Raw genomic sequence first — 13559 nt, 5'->3', positions numbered from 1 at the left:
GAAAGGGCATGTATTCGTGAAAATTGTCTCTGCTATCCTTGATTCTTTCCCCAGTTCTCAATATTTGAGAAAGCTACTGCTCTCACTTTATTTCATTCCAGAAATATTCAGTGTGGTTATATTAATTTTGTGTCTGGTATTTTTTATTATATAAATGTGTTGCCTTTTGAAAAAATTTTTTATTCATTTATTTATTTACTTTGAGAGATAGAGTCTTGCCCTGTTACCCAGGCTGGAATGCAGTGGCATGATCTTTGCTCACGGCAACCTCCGCCTCCTGGGTTCAAGTGATTCTCCTGCCTCAGCTTTCCAACTAGCTGGGGCTACAGGTATGCACCACCACACCCAGCTAATTTTTGTATTTTTAGTAGAGACAGGGTGTCACTATATGTTGGCCAGCCTGGTCTCAAACTGCTGACCTCAAGTGATCCACCTGCCTCTGCCTCCCAAAGTGCTGGGATTAAAAGTGTATGCCACCACTCCCATCCTAAATGTGTTGTCTTAACTTTTTATCTAATTTTAATTAAATATAAGTAGTCACATATGGCTATTATCACTTTAGACAATGCAGTTTTACAAGAAGACAAATATATCTGAGCTTAGAAATATGGAATTTTAAGATTTACTAATTAAGCAGGTTATCAAATAATATTATATCAATTTGATCCTAATTTTAGATAATTTTAAAATGTGTGCATGAACAAAGTATAACTGAAAGCATGTGCACCAAATTTTAGTAATACGTATCTCTAGGAAAGACACTATAGTTAGTTGAATTTTTTGGCTTCATTTTCTGTTTTCTCTTAAAAAAAACAAACTTAAGCATCAAAATCTTTTAAAATCTGCCTATAGGCCACTAAGATTTTTGTTTAATTTTTAATTTCTATACTTCTATATGAAATTAATTTAAGTATTAAGTATTTAATGCTGTGCCTAGCAGATTTTGGAATTAAAATAATATATTTTATGTAAAAATTTTTAAATAAAATGATCATATGGCATCTCATGAATGCATTTTTAAAAACAAAGATGATATTTATCACCACTCATAGCAAGTGATTGGCAGAACTTGGGTTTCTGAAATCCAGACAGCTTCAGATAGCTCTTCCAATCACAGAAGATTAATAATTGTTACAAAAGTACAATGAAACTGGAAGTATGAAAATGACCGGACTACTTAGGAACAGTGGAGTTAGTTTTGAAAATTTGGAGTAAATGTGTAATAAATCCATCTAGGCTAAGTTACTGTTCCTTTGTCTCTAAAATATTATATGAAAGGTGATTTTTTTACATTGTCATATTTACCTATGAAATTCTAAATTCTGAAGTACAGTAGCTGAGAACAGCTAATATAGAATATGTGCTGGCATATTAGTGTTGGGGTTAAAAATGCATTCTCTGGAGCCCTTTGTCTTGTGTAGCCCCAGCTCTGCAGCTCTCCAGCTCAATCACCTGTGGCAGTTACTTAATTTATCTTTGCCTCAATTACCTCGTCTATAAAATGGTGATAATTGTAGTATCCAAGGTTGCTGTGAGGATTAAATGAGTTAATGAATGCAAAGCACTTAAGCCCTTGCTTAACACACAGTTAGCAATCAATGAAAGTTAGCCATTCATACTATTACTATGGACTGGCTGCAAAGAGCTTTGCAACACATTGCTTCCTTCCTCTCTTTCCCTTATTTTGCATCCTGTATCCTTTCTTTATCACAACAACTGTGTAAGAATAGTATTTCCCATCTTTTAAAGACTGAGGGAACTAAGGCTCATCAGCTATGCTGCTTACTCAGGGTCACACAGTTAACTATTGGCTGAGCTGGGATTTGAACTCAAGATTGTGGGATTCAACAACTATGCTCTGCCATCCAGTTCTAGTTTACTTTAAAAAATCTATTCAATGAATGTCATAGCATAATCTAAATACAGAATAAAGCGTAGCAAAGAGAAAGAAACATGCCTAAGCTTCATTGAAAAAACAATAGATAAAAACTGTTGAGGAAGGTAATTAAGTTTCAGGTAGAAGCTTTAATGATGTGCAATTCCTTACCATGTAATAGCCCGGCAGCAGCTTTTGAAGAAACTCAGCTTCTTTGTGCTGAACTGTTTTGATGATAAATTCATCATCACTGGTCACAAAAAACAAGGATCCACTGGCTCCAGGGTTAGACAGTTCTATTAGAGGTTCACTACAGATGGAATACTGAAAGAGTAAATGAATAAACATTAAAATATATACTTGATGTACATGATGCCTTGTCCAAGGAGGACAATCATAGCATTTGTACATCTTAGCTATGTTGAAACAAGAAGCCCTCTCTACGGGCTTTAAAAGAGGCTGTAGGTATACCAAGAAGGCTTTTTGTGAGAGTTCTAAAGATTTAATTGGTCTGTTTATCTTAACAATTCTATGATGAAAAACAGACATACACTCCTTATCCCCAGAGTCATGCGATAGAGTCATGAATCATCCTATCTACCCAATGAGATAATTCAGTCATGTTGACTAAGGTGCTTTGTTTCCAGCAAATGTCCATAAAATAACAAGTGACGATGTGATCTGCACTGTGTATTTATCACTTAAACACCAACCCCTATTCTCTTTTCACTATTTTCCCAGAAGATGTCATCTACTCATGGTTTCAACAAGGAGATGACTTCAACATCTGTTTCTCCAGCCCAGATCTTTTGCTAGGGCTCAAGACCTGTTCATCTAACACTTTAATAGACATTTCTGTTATGCTTATACTACAAACAATTTATATGCAGTAAGTTCACAGTCAAATTCATCTCAGGGCTGTGGTTAAGCCCATATGATGCCTTTGTGGTAATTAGAAAGATGCAGCCAACTGGATGTGGTGGCTTACACCTGCAGTTCCAGCATTTTGGGAGGCTGAGGCTGGTGGAGCACAAGGTCAAGGAGTTTGAGACCAGCCTGACCAATATGGTTAAACCCCATCTCTACTAAAAATACAAAAAAATTAGCCAGGCATGGTGTAGAACACCTGTAATCCCAGCTACTCAGGAGGCTGAGTCAGGAGAATCGCTTGAACCCAGGAGGCGGAGGTTGCAGTGAGCCGAAATCATGCCACTGCACTCCAGCCTGGGCAACAGAGTGAGAAAAAAAAAAAGAAAGAAAGATGCAGTCGTTTATCTTGGCAGATGCAGCTCTGGGACAGGATACTAAGTTGATGAGTAGAAGAAAGGCTGGATTCCAGTCTTCACTCCTTCCCTTCGGTCAGGTAGGGGAGCTTAAGCAGCACACAGCCTGCACAACTGCACACAGTGACCCTAGATCATCTGCCTTTTGTTCTCTGCCTTCTGGAAGCGTTATTTGCCTTGTTCCCCAAACCAAAAACTAGGGCATCATCCTTCACTCCTCACATTTCTTCCTTTCCTATTAAGACTGTTGATGCTGCCTGTCCCGTTCTGCCAATACACTCAGTTCATTTACTCATGCATTTGTGACCCTGGAATATAAGGTGTAGACTCCAAGCTCTCATAAAAAGTGAAGGCAGACCCTAGACTCTCTTTAGGAATTCGGATTCATTGTTCCATGGCATTTGAATTCCTGACACAGAACTTTCTTAGGGGTAGGAGTTTATGTTGTGAAAATAGGAAAACAACAAACGATGCAGAAATTAGAGGCTGCAAAAAGAGAAATTAGGGGGTGATCCAGAAAAGACTGGATTCAGACCTGAACATCTGCTCCCAATTAAAGTCTCCAATTCTTCTATAAGCAGTGACATAAAAAAAAAATGCAGTGACATAATATGAAGACTATTTCACTGGTTACTACATTGTTATATATTCTTTTATTATGCCATTTATACATTAAGATGAATGAAATAATAGATTGTTTTGATCCACTTTAATAACCCTTTGGGGGTTATTCATAGCCCATCATCATATGCAATAAACTGTGATTATGAAACTGAACAGGACTATCACCATCATGCTATAGAATTCTATGTTTCTCACTCTACAACTCAGTTACCACATTCTCTTTTAAGCCACCTCTTTGAAACATTGCCTCTTAAGAGCAAATGAAGAGGAGAGATGGGAACATTTTAATTAGTCATGATCGAAAGCCCCCATGTGTGCTCCTGGGTTTTATGCACCTTCCAGGCACTTATCATCTGCGCAAGCTGTTCTAATGTATTCATGCTCTCACTTCTATTTCCTGCAGGGCCTCTCTGCTATATCCACTGGAGAAAAAAATAAAAAGCAGAGCACAACCCAGCTGGGCCCTGCCAATATAAATTAACAATGTAAACTTGTCCCATGTGGCAGAGATAATTTTATGTGCCATTTTTTCCCCCCGATAGTATGAAATATTCACTCTGTTCTCTTTCTTACTGGCGCAGGTGAGCCTGAAAAGACTCATATAAGTTCTACTGGATTTCTGAATACCCAGGCAAATGATGGAGAAGGAAAGAACCCATGGCTGGTTGCCCAAGCAGAGATGGGAATGCTCTGGGGCCCTTTGGCTTTGCCTTGGGAGGTGTTTGCCTAGGAACAAGTAAGGAAGAAGGAAAGTTTGCACTGCTGTATGTGCAGAAGCACCTTCACCACGCTGTCTCACAATCCGAATTATGCATGTTTCAACTTCAAACTTGTAATCAGCACGCACAAGGTGCATTCTAATGGGACTGAGAACATAAACAGAGTAATTCAGACAGGAATCCAGAAGCAACAGCACAAAACTAACTAGAAATACACACACATGGCAGGTATTCAATATCATACCGATGTATGGAGTTACCAATGGCTAGACAATGTTTTCACACCCCCAACTTAGATGACTGTAACTTCATAAGTGGAAGTTTGAATAGCCCCAGTCTGACAGCCACAAAGATGCACTTTGTGATTTGCACTGTATCCTTTGTTTCTTCACAGAGTTTTTCAAGCAATGTCTTATTTCCTATTTCTATGCTTTCCCTTAGCTAAACTCTTCCAAAACATGTTTTGCTAAATGTGTTTGACTTCTTTTGGCTGTATTCTTTACAATGGATAATTACAGTTCAATGGGCTAAGGAGAGGCTAGCTTGAGTACATATTTGGTAAGGGGTCTGTGATTTTCATCAAATATGAGAAGCATGAGGCAGGCTGGTGAAGGGTCTTCAAGCCCTTTGGGAAGGATAGGGAGACCACTGTTTGATCGAGGCTCAGCCCCCTCCATTGTGGGTAACCTTGGGCATCTCCCTTTGCTGATTCCAGCTTCAGATTCCTCATCTGTAAAATGGAAGATTGAGGTAAAAAGTCTTTGAGGGTTATTATAACTGACACTCAAGCATGCTGTGTCATACAAAAGACCCTTTCCTCATCTACCACACTCCAGATCATTAGGTGGGGTCCCAGATAGAACGGTTTGGAGGTGAGCTTCCAGAAACTCCAAGGCTTGCTGGGGAGCTGCCTTGGTCCTATGCTGCAGATGTCCCCAGTACAGGCATAGGTGGGTGGCAGCAGCTGTTGGGGACAAGGCAATCATGTTTAGCTGGGGCCTTTGATCTGTTTCTTGCAAGCCCCAGAGATGTATCTAGTCACTGAACCAGGTGTGTGATGAATGAGTAAGGTGGGAAAATGGAATGAAAGAAAAGCACACTTACATACCTGGCTCTAGCTTTCCATCTACCGTGTGTGTTTGTGTGTGCGTGTCTGTGTGTGTACCATGTGTGTGCGTGTGTGTATGTGTGTGTGTTTTCAGATGCAGTATTGGTCTGTCGCCCAGGCCACAGTGCAGTGGTGCAATCTCAGCTCACTGCAAACTTCGCCTCCTTGGTTCAAAGGATTCTCCTGCCTTAGCCTCCCAAGTAGCTGGGACAGGCTAATGCCATCACTCCCAGCTAGTTTTTTTGTATTTTTGGTAGAGAGAGGATTTTTCCATGTTGGCCAGTCTGGCCTTGAACTTCTCACCTCAGGTGATCAACCTGCCTTGGCCTCCCCAAGTGTTGGGATTACAGGCATGAGCCACCATACTTGGCCTCTCTTTTAAATTATATTTACATACATACAATTAAAAATAATTGTGTAATTAACACCCAGGTATCTATCTTCCAGCATCAACTCATGAATGGTCAACTCATTCATGATCATTCAATGATCAACTGATGGCCAATCTTCTACACCTCCAACCATTCTGCTGCCTTACTTCCCCCAGATATTATTTTTTTGGTGGGGGGACATTCAATTTATTTATTTTTTAACAATTATAGTGAGCTGTAAGTCGAATATCATTCAATTCACCTATTTAGAGTATATAATCCTTCTGATTAATTTTTTAAACTGATAAATAAAATTGTGTATTTTTATGACATACAGCATGATGTTTTGATGTATGTATACACTGTGGAATGGCTCAATCAAGCTAATTAACACATCCTTTACCTCACATATTCATCACTTTTTTGTGGTTGGAAATTTTTTTCTTTTTTTTTAAAGATACACAATAGTTGTACATATTTTGGGGGTACAGGTGATATTTTGATACCTATACACAATGTGTAATGATCAAATCAGAGTAATGGGATATCCATCACCTCAAGCATTTATCTTTAAAATCTATTCTCTTAGCAATTTTCAAATATATATTATTATTATTATTTTAGTCACCATGTAGATCTCCTGTATCTATTCCTCCTCTTTAATTCCATTTTTAAATTTATTGTTATTTTTATTTTTTTGAGGTGGAGTCTTGCTCCATCATCCAGGCTGGAGTACAGCGGTGCAATCTTGGCTCACTCCAACCTCCGCCTCCTGGGTTCAAGTGATTCTCCTGTCTCAGCCTCCCAAAGGGCTGGGATTACAGGCGTGAGCCACCGTGCCCAGCTGTCTAATTCAAATTTTGTATTTTTTGACCAACTCCTCAGATTCCATTGAGGTACATCCCAAATATCAAACCATTTCATCCATAGATATTTCAGTATATCCTCTAAAAGACAACGATTCTCCTTTTAAAATGGAACCATGATATTACCATCTCACAAAAAAGTAATTTCTCAACACTATCAAACATCTAGTCAGTCTTCGTATTTTCTTAGTTTCCTGTAATTTAGAATTTTGTTTATTTCAGTTGTCTGAACCTATCTATTAATAATGTTCCTGATAAAAACTCTCCCCTCTAGCCATATTGGTCCACTAAACGTCCTTCTGAAAATTGAACACGTCCACATCTCTGGTTCTACTGTGCCCCTTCCAACCCTTTGACCCCTGAGCATCCATCTCTTTTCTACCTTTTAAAATCCATTGTAATTTTTAAGGCATGGTTAAAACCACATTATGCTCATAAGATGATCTCCTAATCGTCACCCCAACAAAGAAAAAGGTCTCTATCCCAAACCCTGGAGTATTTTAGGTTTTGCTTCAGTTTTTAAATTTATTGTCTGATAGAGTTGATTGGTTTTCCACATAGACAAATTGATTTTAAGTTTTTGTGCGTCATGACTTGTAGTTTTTTAAATTTCTCTACAACTATTAGCAAAGTATTTTAGATATAATAGGTACTCAAAGTGCCCACTGATCAATTAATTTACCTTTTGCCAGGTACAGGGACAAAGACTTTTCTTGTGAGAAGTGATGAGCTTAGAGTCTTGTGCTCTGCTGTAAATAATCTAACCACATTATGAAAATAATTTTTCCAGTTTAAAGACTCATTAGGAAACTTGGGTAGGCTGTGTGGGAAGTTGTTCAGAAAAGGATCTTCCCCATAGAAAGCAAGTATGTGAGGTCAGAATGAATGAAAAAGTGGACCACCAGCCTTTGGGACAATGGATATGGGCGGGCTAAAGACAGGCATCCATCTCGTCATACCAGCAGTGTGAAACGCAAGTCTAGGCATCTCTTCAAATGGTGAGAAGTTCAAGGAAGTTCAGAAAGAGAGTCCATTAAATTCGAATGTGTGGCAGAAGATGAGAGATCTATCTTGTTTTCCATAATACAATATTAAAACCCTATTGGGTTTCTCAAACACATTTCCTGAATGATGGCAACCCTCAGTAATTATAGAATGGCTAGAAACCAAAGGATGCTCTCTAACATCCTCTAATATTCTCTAGCAGAACAAATGTGTGTGCTTGTGTACTTGCATGGGTCATGATGGGTAGAGACACCTGAGGCTTCAATTAAAGGGAAGTGGTGAGAGAAAGAGAGCAATATATACATTTAAGGGCAGCAGGATGCTGGGGACTTTCTACCTTGCCCTCATGGCTCTTTAGAGACTTATTGACATGCCCTGAGGAAGCAGTATTGCTTCATTAGACAGAAGTCATATGATTTTCTTAGGAACCAATAAAGATTTTCTTTTTCTCTTTTACAAGAAGATTCAAAAGAGACATTTAAGAGTCTTCATCAGCACAGAATATAATCAGCTTTAAATTATTTACATCTTATCCAGATTATAAGATGGCATATTAAATACCCTTTGTTACAGGTGTTGCTATAGTTTTTCTGAAAAGCATTATCCCAGGATCTGGCTCAAGTCTTATTAAGATCATTCAGAATGGGATGAACAATAAATATTTGATGGCATTCTTCCTACAGTCTCTTGAAAACCAATTTTGAAGAGCCCCAGGGTGTTAACAGTGATCAAATCATGAAACAAACCATTTTTTCACTTCCAACAGAAAGTTCCTGGCTCCTTGAACAGGAATGAGGGAAAACTCTGAGGTCACATCAGACTACCTCACAAAAAGGCTGTTGTGTTTGTACCTCTTGTGTGCCAGAAGGCAGATGAAGAATGCAGACAAATCTGAGGATAAAATATGCCTTTGTACCAAATAAAAATATGCTTAAAAAGAGCCTGGCTGGGCCGGGCGCGGTGGCTCAAGCCTGTAATCCCAGCACTTTGGGAGGCCGAGGCGGGTGGATCACAAGGTCAAGAGATCGAGACCATCCTGGTCAACATGGTGAAACCCCGTCTCTACTAAAAATACAAAAAATTAGCTGGGCATGGTGGCGCGTGCCTGTAATCCCAGCTACTCAGGAGGCTGAGGCAGGAGAATTGCCTGAACCCAGGAGACGGAGGTTGCGGTGAGCCGAGATCGCGCCATTGCACTCCAGACTGGGTAACAAGAGCGAAACTCCATCTCAAAAAAAAAAAAAAAAAAAAAAAAAAGAGCCTGGCTGAAGAGATGTTGAGAACAAAACTATCCAGATTCTTTAAAATGTTTATTCAAATTTGTAGGTCAAGGTGAAATGGTTGTGGGCCAAGGTAGTTGAGAGGAATGGTACAAATAAGGCAATTAACATAGAAAGGCTTTCAAATAGAATCTAATCAGCAATATTCACGGGAGTATTTAGAACTAATTATAACATATCTGTTAGAATAATTATCTGAAGTCACAACTGATATTATAGTTATTTAAATATCAATTACCATAGCAGATTTTGGAGCTATCAGTAGAAGCCACAGAGTCACATCAAATTTCTTGAAGCTAAATTTATAATCATTATAAAACTTAGAACTTTCACTATGCCCTGGAGCTTTATAAAATGAGAGACACAAGCCACTTGTTACTGTTGCTATGATACAAATGTTTATATCACACATTTCTATAGAAGGAAGAAAAATGACAGGTTCTTACCAAGTAATCATCAGGCTTGATACCAAAAAGTTCTCTGAAATATCGGAATGCTAATGGAGCGTATGTCTTAAATCTAAAGTCTGGGTAGTGATGTGCTGGGGTCAGATTGCTCCCTTCGCTGAAGTCAAAATATTAAAAAGAGAGAGAAAGAAAGAACACATTAGCAAGGACAATTTTGACTGCACATCTAGCTCTATTAGTCCTGGGCCAATATTATCTCTAGAAAAATCAACCCCACGAGAGCGGGTTTCTCAAAGTTCATGTCACAAAGCCCAATGATCACCAGGTAGAACATATGTTAAGTCAGTGAGGGTCACTCCATTCAGGCGCTCCCCGCCAATCAGTGCCACATGCCTGAAAATTCATTATTCCCTTGTGCCTTCTTCCTGGGAAGATCACTCCATCATCGCCAGTATAATCACATTGTAATGTTTTGGGTAAAAGATCTAGGTCTTAATGTGTGGAGCAATTTCAAAAGTATATTTTTTAACCACAAATTTTGGATATTTGACAAGTATTGTTAAATAGGGATTAGGGATAAGTGAAATAATTCTTAAAACAGAGAACCATCCACTGAATAGTACCTCAATCTGAACTCTTTCATTTACATTTTCCAAAAAAAGACACCTTACATATTTTAAGAATTTAAAACCTGATTTCCAATCCCCAATATTTCATTACCTTCTTTTCCTTTTCCTGGGTTCATTTGGAAAAAAATATACACAATATTTATGATATATAAAATGTATAAAGAATAACCCAGTGAATACCAATGAATCCAAAATGCTGCTTAAGACATAAAACATTATCCATACAGCTGAATCCCCTTCTGTACTTTTTGCTGGTCATATCCATAGAGGCATCCACGGGCCTAAATGTTGATGTTTATCAGTCTCATCCTTTTTATTCTTTGACTCCATACAATATTATCTAATACATGAGCCAGTCAAACCACCTAAGCCACTCATTCTTAAATTTTTCAGTGTGAAAAATGAGAACAATGCAATAGAATTTTATGAAAAGTTTCAAGATCCCTTTGAACTACATTCTAGGTGGGACATCGAGGGCCTATGCAATTTTATCATGGTCTGTTTTTCATGGATACCACACAAAAAGGACTGGGCAAATGACAAAGGATTTCAGCACAGAATAAACACTTTGGATCTACTACAGTTTAAGCTGTTGAGATCAATCAGATTTTTGCATCAGTGCCTGGCACATAGCAGACACTCAATAAGTATTTGTTGAGTGAAAGAATGCTAATATGGAAGAGTTGATTCTTACATGGATTAAGCATAGTAACAGGTCACCCTTGAAAACTATTTAGGAAATATCTATTCAATATATCCAACGCAACTAGTTTTTCCTTCTGCACAATTATAGATGACTGTTTGTTTTGCTGAGTACCAGAGGATGGAGCTGGCTTGTGTTGGTAGGGGTCAGCAGCATATGATAAATGGTTATCTTGAAAGGCTAGGATTCACTCAGGCAGCAGCAAGGTATACACACTAGGAGACGAGTGGCACACAGACTAAGACTACCTGAGAGAGGAGCAGTCACATCATAAGGAATGACCCCCAAATCATCTACTCATTTAAATGGTCACTGTTTCTTTAAGCAAGCATAGTTGAATATTCAGTATGTATGATGCCTGGCACTGTATCCAAACATTTTCTTTTTCTGTATTTTGGGATTTAGGAGGGGATTCAATCCCATGGGACTGTAAAAAGGAATGATTCTGGAACTTACATGGCATGTAATAATTTATTAATATAAATGTAGATCATATAGAAATAAAGAAAAGCGGCTCAAAGAGACCTGTAACATCCTTCCTTACTTTTGCAAGCATGTAAAAATAACCACAATGCCTTAGGTTCTGAAGCAGGCTGCTTTCAGTGGGCTAAGAGCATTGACAGTTTCTTATTTCTCTCTTTTTCACTTTCTATTTCATATAAAGTAATTCATTCTATTGGAGTGGATTCCCTTCAACATTCAAAGAGGTGAGATAAAACACCCATGTTCCACTTAAATGGAGTTTCTCTCATTTTTTACAGTTTTGGGCCCAAGATTTTATCAGAGAAGATGCTGCATTTACTATTATTACTTTCATTTTTGGTTACTCCTGAGCTCTTCGGATTATTCATCTTTCCCTGAGGTTTCCATTAATATAATAATTTTCCTTGGATTCACATCTCTCTAACTACTGTGATTTGTTCGGTTATGGTATAAAAAGGATAGTGTTAGGTTTCCCTGGAGGGGAGACAGATACACAGACACATGTACACACATCCACACATAAATGCTCATGTACACAGAGCAGAGCGGCTTCAGATAGAGAAAGGGGACATTTATTTCCTTAGGTATACAGAAATAATAGTAGGTATTTGGTAGTTTAAACAGCCACTAAATCATTCCATGAAAAAGAATTAAATCTAGCTAGCTTTGGGCCACATTAAGATATGGAGAAGTATGAGGCAACTCTGAGGCAGGCTTAACCTGTATGGGACAACCAAGAAATTATATTTGTATAAACAGAGAAAATGAAAAGGAGTGGGCATAATACTTAATGGAGGCATCATACAGAGTGGATGTAGCTTCATGGCATAATTAACATATAGAAAGTAACATTTAATTGCTGAGGTTATGTAATCTGGAACCTCTGTATTTGTATGAATGGAAAGGAAAATTCTCAAATAGTGGCTTCTGTAAATTAGGTTTGTAGTATATCACAACTTTTTGTTTGCTTGTTTTCTCTCCTAGTAGATTTTATGTTATGGCTTCTGTTTTCCTTTTGTTAATATTAAGACTGGGCTGTACTCGCTTAAGTCCTACTGGATACACTCTGTGACAGTTAAGAAGATGGATTTTATAGTCCAGGGAGACCTGGGTTCAAGTTGCCTCTGCTATTTACAAGCTGAGTTTCACCAGGCCCAGTACAGAACCTCTACAAATTAAGTGCTTAGTGAATGAAAAGGTGAAAGCTAACGTGCTTGGAATGCAAGGAGCCCTTAACACATTTGGATGATTGAGGCTATACAGGAAACAACCCTAAGCTAAACACTTCACATGAGGCATGTGTTGAAAGTGTAGTTATGAAAAACAAGAAAAATAAATGACAAAATGGGAAAATACTTGCAACTCATATCACAGACAATTGGCTAATCTCCTAACATAAAGAGCCCCAATAAACTGCATAAAAGTCCAAAAAGTACGGCCTGGGCAACATGGCGAAACCCTGTCTCTAGGAAAAATACAAAAATTTGCCTTGCATGGTGGTGTACACCTGTAGTTCTGGTTACTTGGGGGCTGAGGCAGAAGGATTGCCTGAGCCCAGGAAGTAGAGGCTGCAGTAAGCTGAGATTGCACCACTGCACTCCAGCCTGGAACAGAGCAAAGACACTGTCTCAAAAAAAATAAAAATAAAAAATAAAAAAATTGACTTAAAAAAATAGCTGAGGATATAATCAGGCACTTCACAGAAATGAAAAGATATGACTCAAACATAAGAAAAGATGCTCAACTTCATTCATAATAAAATAAATGTCACCAAGAGATTGGTGAAAATCCATAACTGTAATGTTGCTTAAGGGGAACTGGTATTCTAAAACATTGTTAGTGGGAATGTAAATTGAGATTTCTTTTTTTCCCATGAAGGACATTATTACAAACATGTAATTCCTTGCTCCAGCAAATGCATGCCTATGTTATCCTATAGATTAACTCGCGTTTGTCCTAAACAATACATGTGAACATGGTTACCCATTATGGCAACCTAGATGGACTTCAGAAGAGGACTTGTCTAATTAATTATGATTCAGCTACACAATGGAATTTTATGCAGTATTAAGAAAAGAGTAAGGATGCTTATTATGTACTGACACGACATGATCTCTAAGATAAATTGTTAAGTAGATGAAACATGATGCAGAATGCTGTGTATGGGATGTCACCACTTGTATAAAAAGGAAAAAATATTCTTCT

General features: G+C 38.1%; 1 protein-coding gene across 3 annotated transcripts in view; it reads right to left on the bottom strand.

The window, feature by feature from the left end:
* PIP5K1B (phosphatidylinositol-4-phosphate 5-kinase type 1 beta) overlaps positions 1-13559 on the bottom strand; it is a 334673-nt gene that overhangs the window by 146366 nt on the left and 174748 nt on the right. For all 3 annotated transcript variants that reach the window (XM_017543423.2, XM_037743820.1, XM_037743819.1), the window contains 2 exons: positions 9579-9696; positions 2048-2200 (listed from right to left, as the gene is read on the bottom strand). In XM_017543423.2, coding sequence (XP_017398912.1) covers positions 2048-2200; positions 9579-9696 — 271 coding nt within the window. The remainder of the gene's footprint in view (positions 1-2047; positions 2201-9578; positions 9697-13559) is intronic.

This window comes from Cebus imitator, unplaced genomic scaffold, assembly GCF_001604975.1.
Source record: "Cebus imitator isolate Cc_AM_T3 unplaced genomic scaffold, Cebus_imitator-1.0 Scaffold155, whole genome shotgun sequence".
Taxonomy (NCBI): domain Eukaryota; kingdom Metazoa; phylum Chordata; class Mammalia; order Primates; family Cebidae; genus Cebus; species Cebus imitator.
This window is presented reverse-complemented; position numbering and strand designations above follow the sequence as displayed.